At 39.4% G+C, this 24,206-nt stretch overlaps 1 protein-coding gene across 4 annotated transcripts in view; it reads left to right on the top strand.

Moving 5' to 3' along the window:
• The window catches only part of Nrf1 (nuclear respiratory factor 1), an 88,519-nt gene that overhangs the window by 45,114 nt on the left and 19,199 nt on the right, over positions 1–24,206 (top strand). For 3 of the 4 annotated variants that reach the window (XM_048786934.1, XM_048786933.1, XM_015493834.2), the window contains 2 exons: positions 3,992–4,149; positions 12,474–12,598. In XM_048786934.1, the coding sequence (XP_048642891.1) occupies positions 3,992–4,149; positions 12,474–12,598 (283 nt within the window). Of the gene's footprint in view, positions 1–3,991; positions 4,150–12,473; positions 12,599–13,159; positions 17,676–24,206 lie in introns of those variants that run through there. The other variant, XM_048786935.1, reaches the window with a different exon arrangement.

Genomic DNA, 24,206 nt, shown 5'->3' with positions numbered 1-24,206 from the left:
AAAAAAAAAAAAAAAAAAAGTGAAAATTCATGGATCATTATGAACTGAACCTAGCTGTTAGAAACGTGTAATTTTGCATTTACAATATAGCATTTTATATAATACACAGTAAAAGAGATTGTCTCTTTAATACTTTCATGAGAAGGACCATTTGGGAGCCTGGTATGCCAAGAGTATGCAATAATCTATAGTTATGAAGAAATTAAAATTCTGTAGCTTTAAGCAAAATAAAATTAATTAGAGACAGGTACAAATTACATAGATATTTAGAATTGACTAAAGAAAGAATTTCAAAAAATATGAACATTGCTTATGGACATACATGTTGATTTTAAAATATACACTAACTGAGTGTGGTATTCCATTCCTGTAGTCACAGCTACTTGGGAAGCTGAGGCAGGAGGATTACTTGAACTTATGAGTTCCAGACCAACTTAGGCAACATGGTGAGAACCCTATCTCAAAAGACAAAAACAAAACAAAACAAATTGAGCTGTACCTCAGTGGTAGAGCACTTGTCTAGCATCTGTAAGGCCCTGAGTTTAATCCCTAATACTGAAAATAATAATAATAATAATAAATTAAATAAATAATTTTATGCTGATGGCATATGTAAAAATGCAAATGGTTTTAAGAATTTATTCCATTGTGTGATGGGACCAACAGTTGGTATTGGTGATATTAACAGCCATAGGTGTCAAAAAAATCAAAATAGAATATCCAGTGATAATGATCTATGATTCTGCTGGAAGAAGGAAAAAACACCAACGTTCAAAGACATTAGAGACATGAATTTTAAATGGAACTATCAGTACATATATTCATTTTGAAATTGAACAACTCATTTTAGTGAGTTTTTAATGAATGTCAGTTTAACTGAAATAGGGATAAGCTGGATAATAAGTAGAAAAATGTAAATAAATGAGTATATTCTCCATCCAGACATTCAGCAAACACTTTTGGCGCCCTGTGCCAGGTGCAGGACAGTAAAGACTGTCCTTGCTGGTAAGGAGCACTAGGCAGGTGATAGGAAAAATCCATGCAGAACCATGGCAGTGAGCTAGATCAGGTGAGCCCAGGATGCTATGGAACTCAGAGGAGAGAGCCTAACTTTGAACCATAGGCTGATGGGTTTTCTCAGGAAATACTTCCTGGGGGGAGTAGAACCTGAGCTCAGACTAGAAGCGTAACTAGAAAACAAAAGACTCAAGGATGGGAGTTGGGTTCATGTTGAAGGCAGCAACACATTCTGTGCACTGCATTGTGAAAGCATGAAGAAGCCACAATTCAAAGGGCCCCAGTGCAGTGGATCTTTCAGGCATAGAAACTCATAGGCCTTCTCTGAATATCTTCTGTCTTCAGGCTTGTAGCCCTTTCTTTAGGTCATAGTGACATCTAGGCATAGACTATCATACACTGGCTCCCCACAACAGATGGGAGCAGAGAGCAACAAGGGTTTAAGCAAAGTACTAAGACTCTAGGATAGGAAGTTCCAAAGAGATCGTAGCACAAAAGCTAATTTATTCCTCACCTGCCATATTTCTGATTAGAAAACTCCCATTTTCTCTCCACATTTTGCTGTCATCCCTGTAAATCTTGTGCCATATAATTTAACTTCTTTAAATTATGTTGTCTATGGCTACATCCTAAAACTATTTTACCACAATGCACTTGTAACTGAATGAGTCTATGCTGAATTGCTGCCACTGGAGAATGGAGATTTGGAAGTTGCCCCAGACCAAGCTCAGATAAGAGCAGCAGCAATAGGATCACTAAAAGAGAGGGCTGGATCAGGACAAAGGAAGATTTGTGTAAGGGCCATAGGTGACAGTGCTGCCAGCTTCAACAGCTATTTTTTTAAAATATCTTTTTTTTATTTATTTATTTTTATGTGGTGCTGAGGATCAAACCCAGGGCCTCTCGTGTTCGAGGCAAGCGTTCTACCACTGAGCTACAACCCCAACCCTCAGCAGCTATTTTGATTGGAATCACGAACCATCTAAGAATTGACAATGTAGCTTGCCATCGAAAGTGGCATTATTGGTAACAATGCTCCTTAGAGAAATGAGATCAAAGTGATCCTACCTGGGGAAGCAAGAGTTTTTTAAGTTTCTGAGTAGGCAGCTTTGCAGCTCTAGGATATCTCTTCCTTTGTAGTGAGGAGCCATGAAGGCTTGCTGGCACAGCCATCTGCCCAAGAGAACCAAGAACACACACTAAGGAGCTAAGGAATGTCTCCTCTGGGAGGCTTTTGAGAAACATGCTGAGAAGCATTGTCCTAATCTTAGGATGTAATTTTATGATTCACAGGACCAAACCAGGTTATTTTAAACGTTTCTCCTAGAGCTATGGCACTTTCTATGGATCTAGCAATGTGAAGCAGGGACAACAAGAACCCTTTGAAGCACAGCTAACATCCTAAGGTCTAGGAGTTCAAGGAGGTTTTAGGCCTGAACTGATTTATCACCACCACCCCCATATCTTTGCCCTGCTCTTTTTTGGTTGGGAGGGGGGTGTGATAATTAATCAACCAGTATTTATTGAGCCAAATGAATTAAAGTAACTAGATACTGATGTCCAGAACAAGAAGTCTTTCCATAGAAGGTATGTTACTAAAATCAGTGGTTCTTAACCCAGAACCAGAAGGGACATTTTGACAGTATCTGGAGACATATCTGATTGTCATGACTGGTGAGGATACTGTTGGTAGAGTGCTTGCCTTGTTTGCACAAGGCCCTGGGTTCATCCGCAGCACCACACACAGACATACACACACACACTCACCAAAAAAAAAGATATTCCACAGCATTGTTGGTAATAGCAAAAGACTAGAACCTGAATGTCCATTAAAAAATGGCTGCTATGTCAGTCATGGTATTTCTGTGTAGTACAGTGCCCTGCAACCATTATTATGAATTCTGAATCATGAATGAATGAGGAAGTTTTCTGTGTTCTAAAGTGGAATCATTTCAGAGACGTATTGTTTGTGGGGGAAAAAAACAAGGTATAAAGGGTATGTAAAATAATCTGTCATTTTCATTTTTTAAAAAGAAGGAATAGGGGCGGGGCTTGGTGGCACACTCCTGTAATCCCAGTGACTTGGGAGGACGGGGCAGGAGGATGGAGAGTTCAAAGCCCAGCCTCAGCAACTTAGCGAGACCCTGCCTTTAAAACAAAACATAAAAAGGGTTATGGATATGGCATAGTGATTAAGCACTCCTGGGTACAACCCCTGTATGTATGTATGTATGTATGTATGTATGTATAGATAAATAAACAAATAACCAAGAAGGAATAAGGGCTAGGGATGTAGCTCAGCACAGGAAGAAGGAAATAGATGTGTGTATATGAGAGAGAATGTGCTTGCATATAAAGAGAATACCTCTGCAAAGATACATAGGAAAACAAACAACAGTAATCAATGCCTAGAGTACTGGCATTTCCTCTGACACAGTTTGAATTTATCAAACACAGCATGATGTTTTGAAGTATATATACATTATGGGGTATAGTGAGAACACTTGAAATCTCTCTTAACAGTTTTCCAGAATTCAATACAATGCTTTAAATAAAAATTTTGGTAACTACATTTATTGTCTATTTTTAAAAATTACCTTAATTTTTGAATAGATAATATTGATATGGTCCAAATTTTTAAAACAATATTTAAAAGTAAGCAGTGGAAAGTCTTGCTTTCTGTCACATATTCAACACTGAGGAAGTATTCTCAGTATGATCCTCCACATTGAGAATATGTATGTTTTCTAGAATTTCTTTATGCAAACTTCAAAAGAATTTAAATATTTATTCTGAAACCCCCCTTTTTATACAAAAGACAACATACTAAAAAACTCTGTCTGTACATAGTAGGTCCTTTGCTTTAAAAGTATATATTTGGCTTGAAAATAGCAATTTATTATAAAAATTACTTTTTAAACTCATAACTTTTTCATGGCTTTAATTTTTGATTGTCTTGTCCTTTCTGCCTCAGGTGGAACAAAATTGGGCCACATTGCAGGGAGGAGAAATGACCATCCAGACGACGCAAGCATCAGAGGCAACACAGGCGGTAGCGTCGTTGGCAGAGGCCGCAGTGGCAGCTTCACAGGAAATGCAACAGGGAGCTACTGTCACCATGGCACTCAACAGGTGGAGGCAGGGGTAGGGGAATAAGTGGGAATGGCAGGACTTTGTCTTTAAAGAGAAGCGCTATACCTCAGTTTGTCAGAATTGGCAGTTGGGCCTAACACTCTCAGCTCATAAGATACCATGGGTTGATTTCTAATAAGCCCTCACCAAAAACATTGAACTTTTTTTCTTCCGGAATGTTTAGGAAGGATGCTATGGAATGAGACCCTAGTGAGAGGTGGTTTCTTCCTGAATTGTGTTGTTCCTTTCTTGGTTCTTTCTACTGGTTGTTGAAAGGAAAGATTATCCCTATATTAGTCTTCTTTTTCATTCTTGACAGAATTTTAATTTCAACAGATCCAGACATTTTAATTAATGGTTAAGCATATGGTCTTAGAGCCAAACTACATGGGTTTGAAGCCCAGCCCTGTCACCTACTAGCTGGTTGTCCTAGGAAAGTTTAATTGAACTCTCAGTGCCCAGGCTTTTCTCTTCTGTAAAATGAGGGTAATAACTGTACTTATGATAGTGTTATGAGAGAAGTTACTGCAAGTGAAATTCTCGGATGAGCGCCTGGCATGTAGTAAGGGCTGCAACTGTTGTCACTGTGGGCAGCTGCTATTAGTCTTACATAACCATTTAACTCTGCCATGCCAGCACTCTGCTAGATAAGGCTGAAAATAGGGTGATCCAGCACAGAATCTTTGCTCTTGACAAAATCATACTCTTATTGAAGAAACTGATTTCACTAAAACAATCACCTAGCCAATAGTATTAGACAGTAGTTCACTATTGAATTGGGTAGTACAGACTATGCACATTGTAAAATTCAGAGGGGGAGTCACCTCCCCAAAAATATAAAAATCAGTCAAAATTTAGATTGGTTGGAACAGATGGAGAGCCTTGATGGGTTTGAATAAAAACAGTGCATTGTATGAGGCTGTTCATGGTGGTAGTTGAGAAGAGGTCACGTAGATTTGATCCAGATCCCAGCTCCTCCACTTACTAGCCATAAGCTCTTGAGAAATTTCACCCCTGAGCCATGTTTCCTTCTCATTGTTAAGAGGATAATATTCATCAAATAGATTCAATGATTCAATGATACGATATATATAAAACTTTCATCAGGGTGTCCAACTCATTAGCACTTAGGAATTAATACCTATTGACATTTAAAATGTATTTTAAGATTTGTTTAGAATTGTTTATGGTGATTAGAAGATCAGTTAGGAAGAGGCAGTCTAAGTGTGCCTTGTTAAATCTGGAAAACTAAAATAGTAAGAATGGGACTGCATTGAATTGCAATGCAGTAATGGCCAGGTGAATCAGGAATAAGACTGAAATACACACACACACACACACACACACACACACACACACACACATATTCATATTCTCTCTCTCTCTCTCTCCCCCCTCCCCCCACTCTTTCAGTGTTACCCGTGAGTCTCTCAGTGACCTGGAATTGAAGCTTTTTTCTCAGCCCATTGAACCATGTCACTCTTCAGGAACATGAAAGTCTTCTTTGGTTCCTTAGACATTGGCTCAGTCTTACTCCTTCCTTTAAAAGAGTTCACCCAGATAAACTTCCTGAAAGGCACAGCCAGAGTGAGAACCATCCTCCCCAGTAACCCTTCACTGCAACTTCTGGTCTAACAGGCAGCATTAAAGACCAGCAAAACCTGAGCCTTCCACTCACACCCTGGATATTCCAGTGAAGTGTAGCGTCCTGGGAACTCTGTATTCATAGTGGAAAATCTGAGGCATGTTCTGGCTCCCTTTGCTGTGAGGACTAGAGCTTATTTCTAAAGGCTAAAGGGGGGGGGGGTAATGGTATCCCCTGAGGGCTTATTAACAAACTAGGATGCAGCTGAGGTGGCTACAATGTTTACTCCAAAGGAAGGAGAATGTGGTTCACTGTGGCATGAAGGAGGAGTAAAGAGATGTTGAAATCTGTTTGCAATCAGATAGTCCAATGCCCCAGTGAGTCTAGGGGGTTGCAGGGGTGAAGAAACCAAACCTGGCAGCAAACACTATAACCCATGGTCTAATGTCTTAGGATGGTTGGATTTAAGGCAGGCTCTTGGTGATTGTTTCTCTGTGGATGAGACACAGTGGAATCCTTTAGGCTCTGCACTTGTAGCCTCTCCATAGTTTGTTGTTGGAAGTCATCTTAGTGAAAAAACACACAGAGAAATCTGGTCTTTGTTCCTATGGTTACAAAGTGATTTCATAATCTGCCCTCTTCCAGCCTGTCTCAGTTTCAGGTGCAGATGGAATAAGCATGGTTCTCTAATAACCACCTGCACCTCTGCTGCACTGTAAACAGCAGATGCGGGCACAGAGTAAGAAGGGGGAGGCAAGCTGCATGTAATGGCAGGTGGCAGACTAAGAAGGCAGAAGGACTCCTTCATCCGTTAGAGGGGAAGGGGATCAGGACAGATGCAGGACAGACCTGTTTTTCAACCATGTGTTGAAATAGTTTTGTGTAGCAAGTCAGAACAAGGGCCTAGGGCTCCACAGCTGCAGCCCACCCTGGCTTCATCACAATCCAAAGGGGCTGTGGAAAAATTATCGCGAAAACTGAAGACTAAGTTAATTTAAAATTTCAAAATAAAGAATAAAATAGCACTTTTAGGAAGGAGGTAGGGAGGGAATCAAGGTAAACAAATGAAAAGCAAAACATCACAGCCCAAACAACCAGAGAAGAAAGAAGTGATATCTTTTAATTATTGCCATACGGTGGTAAATTTGAAGTTTCATTACTTCGCATAGCTATCCGAGACTTATGAGTTGCGTCCGCCTTCCTCTTCCCCCTCTTCCTGTTCCCCTTCCACTTCTTTTTGTGTATGGGTGTGCACACTGGGGATTGAACCCAGAAGCATTCTACCTCTAAGCTCCATCCTTCCAGCCGTTTCTAAAATACTATGGGTTGGGGACGGTACTGGGAATTGAACTCAGGGGCACTCAACCACTGAGCCATCCTCAGCCCTATTTTGTATTTTATTTAGAGGCAAGGTCTCATTGAATTGCTTAACGCCTTGATTTTGCTAAGGCTGACTTTGAACTCCTGTCTCAGCCTCCTGAACTGCTGGGATTACAGACATGCACCACTGCACCTGGCTCTAAAATATTGTTTTGAAACGGGGTCTAACTAAGTTGCCCAGACTGACCTCAAACTTGTGGTACTCCTTCCTCTTCAATCTCCTGAGTAGCAGGGATTACAGATGTGTACCACCACACCTGATTTATAATCCCCCTTAAACAGGACTTCCTGCATAGTCAATTCTTGTGTATGACCAATTTAGCCCTTGCACGTAGAGATTCATGATATGGATTCATAGACCAGCCTACATTACCCCGGTAGACATGATGTTAATACTGAGAGAGTATTTATTGTGTGTCTACTGTGCATAGTGCTGAGACTCAGGGTTGTAGGGAAACAGATGTTTAGATCACTTTCACTTCTCAAGGAATTTAGAACTTGCCTTTCTTTAGCTATAGAGATGTGACTTAATAAAAAAATGAACTATATTTTTAAATAAAAATTTACTCTTTTATTTTGGATTGATACATAAAAATTGTACTTATCTATGGGGTACTCTATGATATTTTAATACATGTGTACACTCTTTGTTAAGATGAAAATATTGACTTAAAGTTAGAGACATTATTAAAATATGGCTTTACCATATAGACTGATAGTAATCCATAAAATGGAATGGATAGTATAGATCACAAATTCTTTCTGGAAACAGTGGGCAAAGACTACGTAACTGCTTTTCTTTCCTGTAGATAAAGGTTGGAAACTTAAAAAGATGATGGAGCCAGGCCTGATGGCACACACCTGTGATTCCAGTCACTTTGGAGGCCGAGGCAGGAGGATTGCAAGTTCAAGTCCAGCCTTGGCAACTTAGTGAGACCTTGTCTCGAAATAAAAGGGCTGAAGATATAGCTCAGAGTTAGAGTGCTGGCCTGGCCCTGGGTTCAATCCCAGTGCCTAGGGATAAAAAAAAAGAAAGAAAGAAAATGACTTTTGTCTAAAAACTGTAAAGTGGTAGCTTAAGGAAATATTAATCTCTGTTCACCTTTAAGTAAAGGTAATCTTTTTCTTCTACTTATGTTTGATCATTTCCCATTAGATCTAGTATAAATGAGTAGAACCAATATGGAAATGATAGGCCTGCTAACCACGAGAAGTCATTGCTGTCTTTATGTCCTATGCTTTTTCTCTGGCTCCTGACCAGGGGAATAACTAACTTCACCCACCTGTCAGTGCATCACCCCCATCAGACCACTCATCCTTAGTCATCACAAATTGTTTTTGGTTATTGCTGGGTTTTTATTTTTTTTTATATTTGTTTGATTGTTTTGTTGCTGGTTTTAAATCTTCTTCTTCCATACCATATTTTAGAAAGAATTAAAGAAAATAACTTCAAATACATAGAGCTTTAGGAAGACTAAAGGGCATGCTTAGATACAGACATGCCGAGTCAGGCCTGGGAGCTGCCTCCCTTCACTGCCCCTGCCTCACCCTGCAGCATGTGTCTAGGTTGGATACTTTCCACTTTCCATAAAGTCTCAGGTCAGAATTGTTTTTGTTTTTGCAGTACTAGGAATTAAACCCAGGGCTAAGCTCCATCCCTAGCCCTGTTTTGTTTTGTTTTATTTTGAGACAGGATCTCATTAAGTTGATGAGGCTGGCCTCGAATTTGCCATCCTCCATGCCTCAGCCTCCAGAGTACCTGGGATTATAGGTATGGGCCACTGTATCCAGTCTGAATGTAAATACTTTTATCATTAAGGCATGATAACTAAATAATATGAAATTGACTAGTAATATTATTTATTGATTAAAGTTTCTTTAAAAAAATATTTAGGACTGGGAATGTATCTCAGTTGGTAGAGTGCTTCCCTTGCATGTACAAGGCCCTGGATTCAATTCCCAGTACCTCAAAACAAAATATTTTTTAAAACTATGTGAGGGCTGGGGGTATAGCTCAGTGGTAGCATGTTTGCTAGCATATGCAAGACCTTAGGTTCAATCCCCACTACTGGTGGGGGGAGAGGAGGTCTGGCTGGTCATGGTGGTACTGGTCTGTAATCCCAGCTACTAGGATGGCTGAATCAGGAGGATCACAAGTTTGAGACCAGCCTGGGCAACTTAATGAGACCTTGTTGCAAAATTTGAAAAACTAAAAAGGACTAGAGATATAGCTCAGTGGTGGAGTTCCCCTGAGTTCAATCACCAATACAATACAATAAATAAATAACTGTATTGCAGTATGATCCTGATTATCTGAGTAACATTTAAGATTAGAAAAAATAATTGCCATCTTTATATGAGACTTAAACTTTTCTACTTACTAAAATGTTCCCAATTTTTGCATATGTATTGCTTTATTGTCAGAAAAAAAAATTAACTCTTAAATAGAGACATAAAAATTAAAAAGGAAGGGCTGGAGTTGTAACTCATGATAGAGCACTTGCCTGGCATGTGTGAGGCACTGGATTTGATCCTCAGCACTACATAAAGATAAATAAATAAACTATTGTGTCAATCTACAACTAAAAATATTTTTAAAAAGAAAAAAGAAAGGCCTTTCTTTTTTTTTTTTTTAATATTTTTAGTTGTAAGTTAGTAAGAAGGAGAGAATTTTCTACTTAGAATTTTTTCTGCCCACTGAGTTTCTTTTACTGCTCCCTAGAATCCTGAAGTAACCAAGAAGTCCTTCTAAGGGGAATTACTATGTCTGTTACCTTATTTCTCTGCTGAGTTTCTTAGGATAAAGAGAGACAGTGAATTTTGTGCTTTGCACAGTCATAACATGTTTGCACCAACAAAACCCTGTCCACTCACACCCCCCACCTAGAGCCTGTGACTGCAAGATGCCTGCCTCTATGACAGGAAAGCCTATAACTTCAGAGTAAAGCTGAGTCCTCTGGTTTATTTGGGAATCAAACCAGGTCTTGGCCCACCTCTGCAAAACTAAATAATACCACCTTTTCTGCTACATGCCCACTTCTGATATTCCCTCAGTAACTGCAAATTGATACTTTCTATTTTACTATGAAGAATACTGAATTTATGTTTTTTTCACATTTTAACATCTCTGATATTTGTGAGGGTTTTTTTTATAATTTTATTTTTTTATTCTGATTTGTTATATATGATAGCAGAATGCACTACAATTCATATTACACATAGAGCACATTTTTTCATATCTCTGGTTGTATACAAAGTATGTTCACACCATTCATGTCTTCATACATGTACTTAGGGAAATGATGTCCATCTCATTCCCCATCTTTTTTACGCCCCTTATCTCCCTTTCGCCCTGTCTAGAGTTCATCTAATCTTCACATGCTTCCCCTCCGAACCCCACTATGAATCAGCCTCCTTATATCAGAGAAAACATTCAGCATTTGGTTTTTTGGGATTGGCTAACTTCACTTAGCATTATCTTCTCTAGCTCCATCTACATACCTGCAAATGCCATTAACATCTCTGATATTTGGTTAACAAATTTTGATCTTATAATTTCCCCCAATTTTTCTTTTATTCTTTACTGGCACATAAAATAATAGTACATCTTATAGTTTGTAGCATCATAGAATCAAGAAAAGTGTATACTTATGCTCATAGTTAAAGCATACAACAAGGAAATGAAAGAAAAATGAGAAATAGGATATAAACTGCTAAAATACTGCTCCATCTAAACAGATGGTTAATGTCTTTCTATTCTACACAGGGTTTGCTTTACAATGAAAGGGAGTTTATTATTTCCTTGTATTTATAGAGGTAAGAAACTTAGGCATATAGTGATAGTTTTAAGCCTTAATTTTTAGCCCTATCTATATATACAGAGAGGCAAAAAGAAGAGTTGGACTTTTCAGGGTATCAGTCACCATTTATTGTATTAAAAAACATGGAGAGAGGGGCTGGGATTGTGGTTCAGCGGTAGAGCGTTCGCCTAGCACGTGCGAAGCCCTGGGTTCGATCCTCCTCAGCACCACATAAAAATAAAATAAAGATATTGTGTCCAACTACAACTAAAAAAAAAAAAAAAAAGCTGGGGCTGTAGCTCCGTGGCAGAGCACTTGCTTAGCATGCGTGGGGCATTGGGTTTGATCCTCAGCACCACATAAAAATAAACAAATAAAATAAAGGTATTCTGTCCATACACAACTACAAAAAAAATTTAAAAAAAAAAAAAAAGGCATGGAGAGCCAGGTGCAGTGGCACAACTAGGGAGGCTAAGGCAGGAGGATCACAAGTTCAAAGCCAGCCTCAGCAACTTAGTGAGGCCCTAGGTAACAGCAAGACTCTCAAAATAAAAAAGAAAAAGAGCTTGGGATGTGGCTCTGGTTAAATGTCCCTGGGTTCAATCCCTGGTACCAAAAAATAAATAAAAGGCATGGAAAACTGGGTGCAGTGGCATACCTCTGTAATCCCAGTGACTCAAGAGGCTGAGGCGGGAGGATTAAAGGTTCAAATTCAGCCTCAGCAATTTAATGAGACCCTATCTCCAAGTAAAAACTAACCAGAGCTAGGGATGTTGCTCAGTGGTTAAGCGCCCCTGAGTTCAATCCCCAGTACCTAATAATAATAATAATAAATAAGTGAAATGAATGGATATAGCCAGGCAGTATAGCACACACCTGTAATGCAGCTATCCCTGAGGCTGAGGCAGGAGGATTGCAAGTTCAAGGCCAGCCTTAGTGAGACTCATCTCAAAAATAAAAAGGCTGGAGATACAGCTCACTGGTAGAGCACTTGCCTACCTTGTGCAAGGCCCTGGCTTCAATTTTCAGCTTTAAAAAAAAAAAAAAAAAGTATAGATATAAACTAAATTGTTTTTATTTAGTTAAATAGCAAGTTCAGGTTGCTGATTCTTCATATTATCTTCCATTCTTGGCTTAAAAGATAGTGTCAGTTGGTCAGCCCTGTGTTACCATAAAGAGGAAGAGAAAACCTGTGATTGCCAATCAAAATGGCTTTTGCATTGTGAATATGGATCACACCTTCCATTATAGCTTTCAAGCACTCAGTTGATATTGATAAGAAGAGACACATAATGAACATCTTCTGTCCTCAAACACTCATTACCTGGGTTAAAAGAAAATTTCAAATTAGTTTTATAAATATATGGCTTGAGATTTTTCTAGCTTTTTATTATCATTTTAGAATTACTCCTGGCTCTGTCTGTTGCTCTGACTGGCATCAAAGATTTTCTAGTAGGCTTGCAGCCATGAAGTCAGTAGAAAGATCCACAGTTTGTCTTGCTGCGGTGCTGTACCTTTATCTACTTGCATATCCCTCTCTCCTGTTTCTGTACCCACAGTGAAGCTGCCGCTCATGCTGTCGCCACCCTGGCTGAAGCCACCTTACAAGGCGGGGGACAGATCGTCCTGTCTGGGGAAACCGCAGCAGCCGTTGGAGCACTTACTGGAGTCCAAGATGCTAATGGTAAGAGAGCATAAATATTTTATTGAATTTCTTCCCTGTTTCCACTTAAATCTTCGTGACATGACTGATAACAAACCCTTCAGAAGGAGGTTGAGCTTGGTTTAATTTTTTCTTTATGGGTAGGTATTCAATGCCTAGGAAAATTCTGGGAGCTCCTAATTCCTTTACAAGTAAGAGACTTGGGATTTCCTGAAGGAAAACACCATGGTAATGGCTACCTATTTGAATTGTGTATTTAAAAGTGACTATTTTGCTGTGACAAGACTTGCTGGGAGGCACTTTAGAATTTGCTGTGGGGTACATTTTGTCCTTTACTCTCCTGTTGAGTAGAATAGATCAGTGTACTTTACTGCAGCAGAGACTCTCCCGTGGGCAGGTGGAATGTTCTGACTCCCTCCAGAAAGGCGCCATCATTTCACCTGCCCCAGGGTCAGGCAGCAGGCTGTGACAAAGGCATTTTTCTGGTTGGTACTGTGGGTTCTGCTTCCTGTTATATGTGGCCTCACTAAGGACATCTGGATTTAGCCAGTAACATGCCACCACCCTGCCCTTCTTTCCCAGCTCTTTGTCTTACTGGATATTGGTGAATATCCTGAATAAACAAAAAGGACAAAGTTCATAGAACTATGGTGGCAAAAACTTACAACTCCGATCCAGCTCTTTGGATCCACTTCAGCAGGCTCTGGGAGTCAGTGGCCAAGACTTGGGCTGCCCAGAGAAGTGCCTCAGAAGTCTGGATCAAAGAGGAGGACCAGCCCCAATCTGTGAGACTCTGTGCTTGTTTCTTAAACTTTAAAAGTATATAATTAAGCAGGAAATTAAGTACTCTTTGGTTTGGGGAAAATTGCTGCTTTACATCCTGGAAATGAAATAGATAAATAATATACTTTTATTTAGGCAGAAAGTTCCTTAACGTCATTAGAGGCCGACAGAGAAGTTCCTGGCCCCTTTTTGATGGTGGGTTCCTAAGATCTGAATACCCCATTAGTTGTTGGGAAAGTCTCTGAAGAAAGACAATATATCTTCCTTTGGAACTGGGAAGATATAAAGTACTCTGTCTCCCTATAGAAGAAAAACATAGGAAGTACAGGGCATTTATGGCTTCTGAGAATCATTTTTGGAAGAAAATCCAATACTACAACTACAACTTTCTTTTTCCAGGGGCCTAGGTACTTTCTTGAACTGACCTAAATGGGGCTGATCTTAGCCACAATACTTCAAGATAAAGTGTTCAGAATGAAATAGACCTTAGATGGAATTAAGGGAACATTCCTCTGTAGCTAGAATCCTACACCTATATTCTTGCTTTTTTTGTACCTCATCTGAGTCCTAATCTACCCTGAATAAAGGTAGGACAACTAGCTGTGTGCATCCTTCTGAAGTTGTTGCTATTCACAATAGAACTGTTAAAAACACTTCCCTGTGTGGGCTTGGTAAGAGACTTTGTTACCCATTCTAATGGACTTGACCCGTCTGGGAGACAACAGACTGCTTTATAGTTCTGGCTGATCCCCAGCCTCACCCTTTCAGATGTATAAATTCATGGTTAAGTCTAAGGACCCTCTGGGGTTCCAGCCAAGTACACCTGTTCAGCCATACAATGAGATTGAACCACACTTATTACCATTGATTACTGGAAGCTGCCTCTTTTCAGTAGCATTGGGTTATGTGAATCTGTAGGTGTTGATTTCGTGTTGTTGCCTGAATTTATAAGAGAAAATTCTGGTCTACATCCTAAATGCCAGTAGAAATTCCATTTAGGCATGGTAGCACATGCCTAAAGTCCCAGCTACTCAGGAGGCAACAGAGTGAGACACCCTCAACCCCCCAAAAAAGGCCAGTAGTTCCCCTGAAGCAGGCTATACGGTTTGTGACTGCCAGCACTCGCCGAACTTGAACCTTAAGAGTTGGACTTATCCCTTTCTCAACATAGCTTCTCTGAATTAAATCAGATTGCTACCTCCTGCTTTACCCCAGCAGTGTCAGGCAAAGGCCAATAATTTTATATACCAGTGTGAATCCAGAGAATTAATACAATGTTGGAGATAAGCCAGATAATTCTGATAACTCCTTCTGTCTTCTAACATTTTCACCCAGAGTGCCACAGTATTTTCTCTAGAACTAGAATCGTTTTTTTCTACTTAATTTGTTATCTGGCTATCATTTTTTTCATATTGTGTCCTGTTGCCCATCTTTGTCACTTCTGTAATGACAAACTTATGAAATCTGTCCATAAGGTTTTTTTCTTATTAGGAAGAATGAGATGATGAAAGAACAAGGTACTAATTGTAGACATAGAACTTAGAAAAAGACATGCCTAGAAAAAATGCACCACAGATTCTAGAGTATAGTTAAATAACAAACCAATTAGCAGATGACTCTTAAGAGCAATATGAGTATGATTTGGACCTGAAGCAGAAAGAGTTTGTGGGATACAACTAGGAGCAATGGAGGACAAGTGCATGGGGAGCTTGATAGAGTCCCATAACCAGAGAATGGTGGGTGAGGGTATGAAATTGTATCCTATAGTGTAGCATTAAAAGAATATGACTCTTAGCATGGGAGAGGGCCTGGGTTTGATCCCCAGTACCACAAAAATAAAATAACTCATGGCAGATGTTTAAACTTCTGGTACCAAGGCAAACCTGACAAAAACTATACTCTGTATCTGAAGACACCCTTTTTTCTGGACACCAGCCTCACTCCAACACTGAAGAAACTACTTAACTCAAGCACTAACATTACTTCATTTCATTTACGTTCTTTTGTCTTTTTCAATAGAGATAAATAAGTCTTTCGGTGTCTTAGGATGGCGTTTCTAGGCTAGGTTTGGTTCAGTTTAAAGATTTTCACAGGTGTCTTTTTTTTGAGATAGAGATCAAATTGCCAGAGACTAGGAAAGACCCCTGTATGGGTTCCTTCCTTTACTTCTTTATTTTTTTAACATAATTTCCTCCATATTTTTCTTCCCTTAACATGCCTTAATATAAGAGGTTAGACTCTTTAGCCTGTTCATCCCCTTTCACTCTACCATCCTCTCTTCAGGGACTCACAACCAACAAATATAGGTGTTCACTGTGGGGGCCTTTCACCACTCACCCAGACTGGGCCACCCACTGTGAGCATGCCTCAGAGAACAGGCCTGTAGACCTATTCTCCCTCTTATTGCAGCAAAAATAAATGTAAGAATTATATATGTACTTGGTCACTTCAGAAAGCCACTCTTATGTCTGAGATCTTATTGCAGATTCATCCAACTATCTTTTCTTCCCAAAAATGAGATGGGGCAAGGGGCTGGGGCTGTAGCTCAGTGGTAAAGTGCTTGCCTCGCATGTGTGAGGCACTGGGTTTGATCCTCAGCACCACATAAAAATAAAGAAAGATACTGTGTGTTCACTTACAACTAAATAAATATTAAAAAAAAAGAGAGATTAGAATCAACATTATTAAAAAAAAAAAATGGGGTAAAAGATGACCAAAGTTCATAAGTAATCAAGTCTCTTACCAAAGCTGCTAAAAAAGTCTCAGCATTTTCTAAAGTAGCTGATATTCTTTCTTATGATGCTATAAGAAAAAAGAAGGGACATGGACAGCATTTGCTTTGGACTTTTTATTTTTTGGTCTTGATTATAAAAATCATTCATAATTTCACCTGATAGAATGCTTTTGTTTTGTTTTGTTTTGTTTTGTTGGTACTGGAGATTGAACTCGGGCACTCAACCACTGAGCCATCTCTCCAGCCCTATTTAGAGACAGGGTCTCACTGAGTTGCTTAGTGCCTGGCCATTGCTGAGGCTGGCTTTGATCTCGCTGGCCTTTAGCCTCAGCCTCTGTGCTACTGGGATTACAGGCAAGCACCACTGTACCTGGCTTGTTTTATTCTTAATTTTTATTTATTTGTTTATTTATTTTTTAGTTGTAGTTGGACACAATACCTTTATTTTATTTATTTATTTTTATGTGGTGCTGAGGCAATCTTATATTGGAAAAACTCTTTACATGTTAAGGTTGTAACTTTTATGGTGCATGTTACAAATGAGTTTTCCCAGATGTGTGTGTGTGTGTGTGTGTGTGTGTATGTATTTGTTGTTGTTGTTGTTGTTGTGGATGAACCTATTTTTAAATTTGTTTATTTATATGCAGTGCTGACCCAGTGCTTCACACATTCTAGGCAAGTGCTGAGCCACAACCCTAGCCCCTCCCAGTTTGTTTTTATTTTACTTGTTACTTTCATATTATTTCCCTAATTATTTGTCTTTTGCTTGTATATTATGTTACATCTTTCCTACCCTCAAAATTAGATAACTAATTATAATTTCTATCAGTTCTAGGGTGGTCTTAATTTTTATTTTGAATACTATAAAATACCTGCAATTTCTTTTAGTATATGACATTAGGTAGTAATCTAAGTTGGTATTTTTTCCCTGCATAGCCCAGTTTTACCAGCACTATTCTCCATTAAGAAGGTTGAAGTCAGTTGGGATACTGTGGGACACTCCTGTAATCCCAGCAGATCAGGAGGCTGAGGCAGGAAAATCGCAAATTTGCCTCAGTAATTTAGCAAGGCCCTAATCAGCTTGGTGAGACCCTGACTTTAAGTAGAAAATTCTTAATGAAGGGCTGGGAATACAGTTCAGTGGTAAAGTACCTCTGGGTTAAATCCCCAGTACCCCACCACCACACACACACACACACACACAAAGTTGAAATTCATTCTTTTTACATTGATTTGAAATATCATTAATATCATATGCAAAATACACATACACACACACACACACACACACACACAAAGAATTAAGCCTAGAGGCCCTCTGCCACCAAACAACACCCCCCAGCTCTTTATCTATTAAGTCTGTTCTTTGTACCAATAATATTTTATCATTGTGATGTTAGTATTAGCAATAGTGACAGACTCATCTTTAAATTTGGAGGGAAAAAAATATTAAAATTCCAAAATGTTGGGCTGTGGCTCTTGCTTAGCAGTAGTGCACTTACCTGGTATGTGTGAATCACTGGGTTTGATTCTCAGCACTGCATATAAATAAATAAAGGTCTATTAACAACTAAAAAAATACATTTTTAAAAAAAATTCCAGGAATTGGGGTTGTGGCTCAGCAATAGAGAACCCGCCTAAGCGCATGTGAGGCGCTGGATTCGATCCTCAGCACCACATATAAATAAATAAAAAATAAAGGTATTCTACAACTAAAAAAAAAAATTCCAAAGTGTGTTTTGGAGGAGTGAACTTCACACTAATTTGGAAGTTCATTTAGAGGAATATAGCCCTATTCAACCATTTTTATCCTCACAAGCCTTTTAGCAGCACTACCTATACTGTCCTGGTTTTGATCTGGGGTCTCAGTCTGTCTTCATGCCCTAAAGGAAGGGAAATGGATTGGAGGGCTGTTTAAAAATTAAAACAAATAACAAGGCATTAACACCACACTTACAGAAAGGTCAGCCCTTCTCATTTATCTTCAAAGCAGCAGGTCCCTCTTTGTTCAGGGCAGACGCTGGCAAGTCTTCTGCTGAGGTTCTCCTATGAGACTCTTCAACCTAAAATTTCCCACAACCAAGAAGCCCAACTAGTCTTGCTGTACTGTAAAACAAATGTACATTTTACTACCCATCCCACTGCCAAATTAAACTAAATGAATTTAGAGATTCCTTTAGAAAACATATCTCTTCTTCACACTAAACATGTCATCACCTTTTCCCATCCCTGTTTTTCTTTGAGCTTATTAAAACTTTTAAAAATGTGTATGTTTAATCTCAACTCTGCACCATAGAATACCTTTTTAAAATGTTCTCTTTTTAGCAAAAGGGTAACAGAGAAGATGGGTCAGAACAAACATGAGGTTTATGGAAGGGAGCAGGATTCTTGGGTTGGGTCCTCACATGAGATTAGAATATACATTCCTACTGTTTGTATTTCTCTAGGATCCATAACTTTGATCACATGTTAAGTAGATAAAATACACTTTAACACACACACAAAAAAGATTATAAGCCTCTGTCAGTGGGGCTAGAATTGTATTTCAGTTGTTAGAGCAGTTGCCTTGCATATGTGAGGCACTGGGTTCTATCCTCAGCATCACAAAAAAACCTCTGTCAAAGAAATTTGTGATGAGGCTGAGGATGTAGCTCAGCAGTAGCCCAGTGCCAGGCCCTGGGTTCAATATCCCTACAATGTAAAAACAAAAACAAAACAAAACAAAAATAGAATTAAAAAAAAAAAAAGTGGTAAGGGACTTTTAACTTGTATATGTCTGGCAAGATGTTGAGAATAAGAGGAACAAGGGAGATAGAAGGACCTGTTAAGAGCTGGTTGCTCTTAACACTGCACAACTAATAAACTCTGTGATCATGGGAAAGAAAATTAACCTCTCTGAGCCTTAGCTATAAAATTAGGATAATGATAATTCTTTCATCATAAGGTAGGGTGAGCATTGACCAAAATGATTCCTGTCAAGGGCTTAGCATAGTGCCTGGTCCATAGAGATGCTGCAAACAGGAAATTCTCATTTGCTATCCATGTATCCTGTATTCTTTGAAGTAGTTTAAGTTACAAAGAGTGCGAAGTACTGTTGTAGGTCCTGCTTTCCCTAAGACAAATCCAAATGCCTCTCTATGCAACTGAAGGATCTGTGCTCCAGAAGTAGATACTGTGGGAATAGGCCAGAAATCTTTTCTGCAATCTTGACTAAAGGAAATACAAGGAGACATTGCTTGAAGTCTCCGACTTTGGGTTCTATCACTGTCCTTGGTCTAGGGCTGCTGTTCTCTTCCAGTACATAGTTTCCTGTAGTTAGTTGGCTTTTTTTACTTCTGAAGTGGTGACATCTCTCTGTAGATCTCAATGACTGCATTGAACTCTACCTTCCTTTGGGAAGACTGATTTGTTTTTTAACATTTTTCTTACTACCACCACTATCATCCATTATTATTATTACATGTCCTTGGTCCCAGCTTTTTTATAATAATAAAAAATAAAATGCCAGCCCTTATTTTGATATACTATAAAATACATCTCTTATTCTACCTTTTCTGCTCCTCATTCTCAAGACATGACAGCATATGAAATTGTTTCCAAAGGAGTCAGTGGAGATGTATTAAATTAATTTAGGAAATAGATCCATCCATGTTGTTCACCAACAGGGTGCTGATGTGCTGAATTTCCAGTGTGCACTACATCACTTTTTGCCTTGGTATTTTAGTAGAATTTTAAATAAATATATTAAATAAAGTTTTATTGTAAGAGTACATTTTCAGTCCATAATAGCCTTAAAAATGTTTTTGCATTTTATGATTCTGTTTGTACCTTTAATCCAAAGGTATTAAGTTTAGTGCCTCCAAAGCTTAAAGCATGCAACCTCTGATCATCAGTTTTTTGCATGAGCTGAGTCCCAGCATATGCACCCCCCTCTTGAAGGTCCTCAAAAAGAGCAGCATATGTGGAGCTCTTAGCTCCCCTTTTCCACTGACTTCCTTGTTGGTAGATGACTTGAAAGAAAACAGAGACACTAAGGTGGTCTCAATCAAATCAAGCTGACACATTACCTATGTACAGGAAAAAGCAAACCCTGATCTCTAGTGCTCTCTCCACTGCCCAATATGAGCTGCCTTCTTTCCCCTTCACTGCTTCTTGCCAGCCTACCCAATCTATGAAGTAAAAGAAGATGGAAAACAAATGAAAGATGTGGTCTTTGTTATTCATCTAATTAAACTTGTACTTAGTATGGTGGCTATTTTGCAAGATTATTTTATGAAACTATACCCTTATTTATTCATTTGAGAAGTCAGAGTCATGCTAAATGTTAGAGAAGCAAATAAATACAAGATATAAAAACTTAAGATTTAACCGGGTAAAGATCATTGTATTGTCTTGAGCAACGAATAAAAAAAAAAAGATTTAACCGGGTATGGTGGTGCATACCTGTAATCCCAGTGACCCAGTAGGCTGAGGCAGTAGGATCACAAATTCTAAGCCAGCTTCAGCAATTTAGTGAGGCTCTAAGCAATTTAGGGAGGCCCTGTCTCTAAATAAATAAATAGGGTTGGGAATATGGTTCAGTGGTATTTAAAAAATAAAATTAAATTAAAACTAGTCATTTGTGGTCATTACACACCTGTAATCCCAGCAACTCAAGAGGCTGAGGCAGGAGGATTTGCAAGTTTAAGAACAACCTCTGAAACTTAGCAAGAACCTGTCTCAAAAAAATAAAAACAGCTGAATCGCACTGTACAGTATATTAGCTACTAGTTACATGTGGCTATTTGAATTTAAATGCAAATAAATTAAAATTAAATGTAAAAGGTAATTATTTAGTCACATTAATCATATTTCAAAGAATAAACAGTCACATATGGCCTGAGGTACTAAATTTTTTTATTGTATACATACATGCATACACACACACTACACACACACAAACAAACAAATACAAATATATACACAACCTTTTTTTTTTTTTGGTACTGGGGACTGAACCCAGGGATGTTCTACCACTGAGATATATCCCCAACCCTTTTGTTTTAAAACAGGGTTTGGCTAAGTTGCACAGGCTGGCCTCAAACTTGCAATCCCCTGCCTTGGCTTCCAAAGTCACTGACTGGGATTATCGGTGTGCCCCACCATGCCTGGCTATTAATTATGATTTGTTCACATTTAAATTTAAGTAGATGCATGTACCTAGTGGCTACTGTAGTAGACTAAGCAGCTGCAGATTATTTCCATCATTGCAGGAAGTTCTCTTGGATAGTGTTGATCTAATAGCTACAGCAGGTAGCCCTCTGAAAAGTTGTGTCCCTTCAGTGCAGGTTAGGGCCACACGAATCCTTCATGAGCCTTGTCTCCTAGTGACCTTCTCAGCATGGCTTTGCTTTGGGGGGAAAAAAAGCTACCCATGTGACTGCAGTAATCCGCAGCCAGTAAACAGCAGACAGAAGGGTTGCAAGAGGAACTGGACTATTTTTATGCCCTGCAGAGTCCTGAGCAAGAAAACCTGAGACAGGAGGCAGTGGCGACACCAAAACTCACTTCCTAGTCTTTTTATTCATGACACAGGCCATTTGCATATTTTCATTTTAGATTCCTCACAAATTCAAATTTCTCCTCACGATTATAGGTGACTGTAGCTAGGTGCTCTAATGGATTTATAATGGCCCCCCAAAATCAAATATCTAAAGCCTGCTGGGTCACAGACTGAAAGGAGCCGTTACTATTGGATGAATTCCAAATTTCCCAGTGAAACACAGCTGCTGCTGCTGAGAAATGGGAACACAGAGATGTATAATCGTGCTCTCTATTCCAGAACACTCAAAGAGCTTACCCTCTTCACAGCACTGAGGGGAAGAAGGGCCAGCTGGGTGGTCATTCTTCACTCCTGAAACTTGTCCTCCTTCCCTTACTCCCTTCATAATGAATGACCTCCCGAAATCCAAAATGCCTTCCAGAATAGATCTTAAAAGGAAGTGGCAGTTCTCCTGATTCCCCAGTCTCTCCCATTCAGGAAGATGTAATTGTGGCACTAATTTGGGAGTAGCAGACTATTTGTTGCTACTCTATTTAGTGCCTGAGCATGCAGTAACTATTAACTATCAGCCCTACTAGTATTACTGTTGTTGTTATTGCCATTATCATTATTATTAAAACTCATACTGAAGGGGAAGGGAATCAGTCTTCAGAGGGTTCAGTCTTCACATTTCTGGGAAACATTCTTAAGACCTGGACCTGTAAGTTTTTGTTTGTGGGGAGGACATAATGAATTTCACACTGAGAATCTCTACTTCAGGAATTTTCTGATGAAAGTGTAGTATATCTCTCAGTCACATGAGACTCAGAATTTCCAGGCCTTTCCTGTCATTCCGTAGGCATGACCCCACAACTAAAGGGGCTTCCAGTTGGAGGATTCTTTGTTTCTCCTCCTACAAAGGTGTTAGACTGTGAACCTTCAGAAGGAGCAGCACTGCCCGGTGAGACATCTCCTGTCCCTCAGCATAGGCTTAGCCCATTTTCTCCTTGCACAGTCTGCAAGTCTCAAGGGGATATGTCATTCTCCCTCTGTCTTTATAAACTGGTGTGGTCTCGAACATTCATTATTTGTACACCAGGAATTGCTAATCTAGGCTCCACTGCTCAAAGATTTAAAAACTATAGAACAAAAGGGGCATAGCGGGCCTTCACAATGAAATGGTAGGCCACTAGACCTTAGTCACTATTCTGAGTGTTCATCTGAGCCATGGCCATGGCCTTCAATTGTAGATTTGAGGTACTGTCTATATTAAAGGCTGGATGTCTCCAGTTGACTCCTCAGGGCCTCAGAAGGAATTAGTACCTATTGACAAGCCAACCTGGCATGCCTTCATCTGCTCTACAGACTTTCATGTATTTCCAGCTTGGGGAACATTCTATGAACAGGACACCAATCTGAGCTAGGGACATTCTGAGCAGAAGACTTGAATCAGGGCTGCTAGGCAGAGTTTCCTAGAAGGTTTCTGCCATCTGGCACTTGGACACCAAGTTGAATGCTTCTGTATCTCATTCACCTTCCTCTTAGGTCTTCAGATCTTTCTGAGACTCAATGTATAAAAAAGTCTAGAATGATTCCAGCTCCTTTAGCTGGGGGTCATGCCTACAGAATGACAGGAAACCAAAACAGACAGAATCTCAGTGCCTGTCATCAGCATTCTCTAAAGGGACTTTATATGTATACACTAAATCCAGAGCCATAATTGGACAAGTTTAATTGGAGTCACTTTTGTGCAAATCATGGATGAAAAAGTAAGTTTTAAGTGAGTGTGTAAAGGAGGCACTTGTCACTGTTCACACAGGAACTAGAATATCATAATAGGACATTCTTACAGAATTAAATTTTTAAGGTTCTTGAGTAGAGGAGACTTTCCTCTTTTTGTTTTCATTTCCATTAGGATTTTGAAGGAATGTTAGTGCACTGTTATTAACTCTAATAGCTTGCACATCGCAGCCAGGATGGTGTGGGGCCCTCTGGCTCTCAGGTTACCTGTATAAATATAGGGATTCACTTCCCAGAGCCCAGTTCTGCCATTTGCTTTAATAAAGAGCAAATGTGCAGAACCCAACAGCAGCAGCCTGACAGAAGTAGTAATCTGAACAGGATAAACACGCTTCCTCTTTGTGTGATGCTCTCTCTCCATCCTCCTGCCAGGAGCAGGATATCAAATGAAGGGGGTTGTGGTTAGAGTCAGTAAAGTGAATATCTAAGTGGCACCTGCTTCATTCAACAGATCTACTTTCCCGGGGCCTCCCACTGCACATCTGTTCCTGACAAAGCCTCTTTTCTCCTCCTGTTGGTCAGACTGAGAGCAAAGACCCAGCAAGGAGACATGTTGGTTTTGCTTTGTTATCACTATTGCCTGTGACATTATAATTACACCAAGTCTTCTATTAAGACCCCAATTTAGAGATTTTCAGAGCCTAAGTGGGGTTTTCAAAATGAAATTGATAAAAACATCTTTGCCGTTGTAAAGCCAGCAATTAGATCTGAGAATCATTGAAGGGGTCTCAATATGGAAACTGAGACACTGCTCTGAGCAAGACTACAAAGGCGTTGCTATCAGATTGGCT

The sequence above is a fragment of the Marmota marmota genome, unplaced genomic scaffold (genome assembly GCF_001458135.2).
Source record: "Marmota marmota marmota unplaced genomic scaffold, marMar, whole genome shotgun sequence".
Taxonomy (NCBI): domain Eukaryota; kingdom Metazoa; phylum Chordata; class Mammalia; order Rodentia; family Sciuridae; genus Marmota; species Marmota marmota.
The sequence above is the reverse complement of the archived record's forward strand: the minus strand, read 5'-3'. Positions and strand labels throughout refer to the sequence as shown.